Raw genomic sequence first — 1881 nt, 5'->3', positions numbered from 1 at the left:
AAGTGAGAAAAAAGGACTACGTCAGAAATGCTGCCTCTCTTACCACTGGTTATGAAATGTATGCATAAACTTAATATACACATAACATGCAAGCACCCAGAGACAGAGAGACAAGCGACACAAGGGACAGAGCTAATGAAGTGCCACAAAGTAGCCTATGCTCTTTGCACGTGACATGTAATTTAAGTTTCCTAAGATTTCTGTGAAAGAATTACCATTAATGTCTCCATTTTTCAGATCAGACAGTATCTGAAGTTCCAAAAACACTGGACACTGCAATGACAACAAAAAAATAATACAGGAAGCAAGAAATGAACAAGAAGCAGGGTGTATACACACACATATATATATATATATATATATATATATATATATATATATATATATATATATATGTATATATATGTATATATATACATATACACACACACACATCTGATAATCTCATTCTGTGCATAAACTGGCACAGGTGTGTTCTTCACTGTAAAATAATAGGAATTCAATTTTGAAATGATCATAGTTTTCACAATAGACAAGAAAGTGTGATTCTCATTAGTGCTTCATTAAGATTATTAACAATTTATAGCAAACTAAGTGTGTATGTCTTAACAGTCCATTACCCACACCCATTCAAAACAATTTAGTTGAAAAAAAAACTATAAGGTAGGCTTCAAATTTGAAATACAATCAATCTTACCCTTCTCAATTCAAAGGCACAAACATAAGTGATTGAAAACGACTCACTCACAATAACCTACCACCTGGCTGTTCTCTCCACTCCAAGCCTGCAGCCCGCCCATTCACCCCTCCACCAGCCTCCACATTGGGACTATGAGTTCTGCTAAGAGAATATTCTCTAGGAAAATATTATGGAGCCCACCACATTACTGAGAGCTTCTTTCACGTCCCTGTTCCTCAGGCTGTAGATCAGGGGGTTCAACATGGGAATCACTATAGCGTAGAACACCGAGGCCACTTTGTCAGTATCCACACTGTTGCCAGAACCAGGCCGGCAATAAGTGAAAAGGATAGTCCCATGGAAAACAACGACGGCTGTGAGGTGGGAGGCACAGGTGGAAAAGGCTTTGCGCCTTCCCTCTGCAGAGCGCATCCTCAGGATGGTGATGACAATAAACAAGTAGGAGGTGAGGATGATCACGATGGTGATGACCTCATTGGACATGACCATAATGTACAGCAGTAGTTCATTCATAGTGACATCAGAGCAAGCAAGAGATAAGAGCGGGGGCAGATCACAAAAGAATTGGTTAATGACATTGGATCTATAGGATGGGATTTCAAGAACTAAAGACAAGCAAACCAGAGAACACACAGTCCCCCACAGGTAGCAGCCAGACACCAGCACCATACGGAGATTCTGGGACATGGAGACCATGTAGAGCAGTGGGCTACAGATGGCCACAAAGCGGTCATAGGCCATCACAGCCAACACGAATATGTCAGTGATTGCAAATGTGCAAAACAGGTAGAATTGCACCATGCATCCCCGGAAGGAGATGGTTTTTTCCTTGTTTAAAATATTGTACAGCATCTTTGGCACAATAGTCGTGGAGTAGCAAAAATCCACAAAGGACAAGTGGCTGAGAAAAGAGTACATGGGAGTGTGAAGTCTAGAGCTGACCCGAATCAGTGCAATCATGCCCAGGTTGGCCAGAAACGTGACTCCATAGATGAGAAGGAAGAGCAGGAAGAGAAAGACTCTCAGCTCAGGGACATCTGATAACCCAAGAAGAATGAATTCTGTCACAATGGTGCAGTTCTCCTGCCCCATTTCCACCACATGCCAGGTGTGGAAAACCAAATAAGTTTTGTGTTTCTTCTGAAATAGGAATAACAGAGAAAACACATTTATATGAACTT

General features: G+C 41.0%; 1 protein-coding gene across 1 annotated transcript; it reads right to left on the bottom strand.

Annotated features, from left to right (window-relative positions):
• Window positions 1-856: 856 nt before the first annotated feature.
• Window positions 857-1792, bottom strand: LOC148755909 (olfactory receptor 5L2-like). The gene has a single exon (XM_088789972.1). It carries the CDS (start codon window positions 1790-1792, stop codon window positions 857-859), a length of 936 nt encoding a protein of 311 aa, XP_088646098.1.
• Window positions 1793-1881: the final 89 nt, after the last annotated feature.

Source organism: Rhinolophus sinicus, chromosome 14, assembly GCF_057876585.1.
Source record: "Rhinolophus sinicus isolate RSI-liver-muscle chromosome 14, RSI-T2T, whole genome shotgun sequence".
NCBI classification, from domain to species: domain Eukaryota; kingdom Metazoa; phylum Chordata; class Mammalia; order Chiroptera; family Rhinolophidae; genus Rhinolophus; species Rhinolophus sinicus.
Note: the sequence above shows the minus strand (reverse complement) of the source record. Positions and strands in the feature narration are given on the sequence as shown.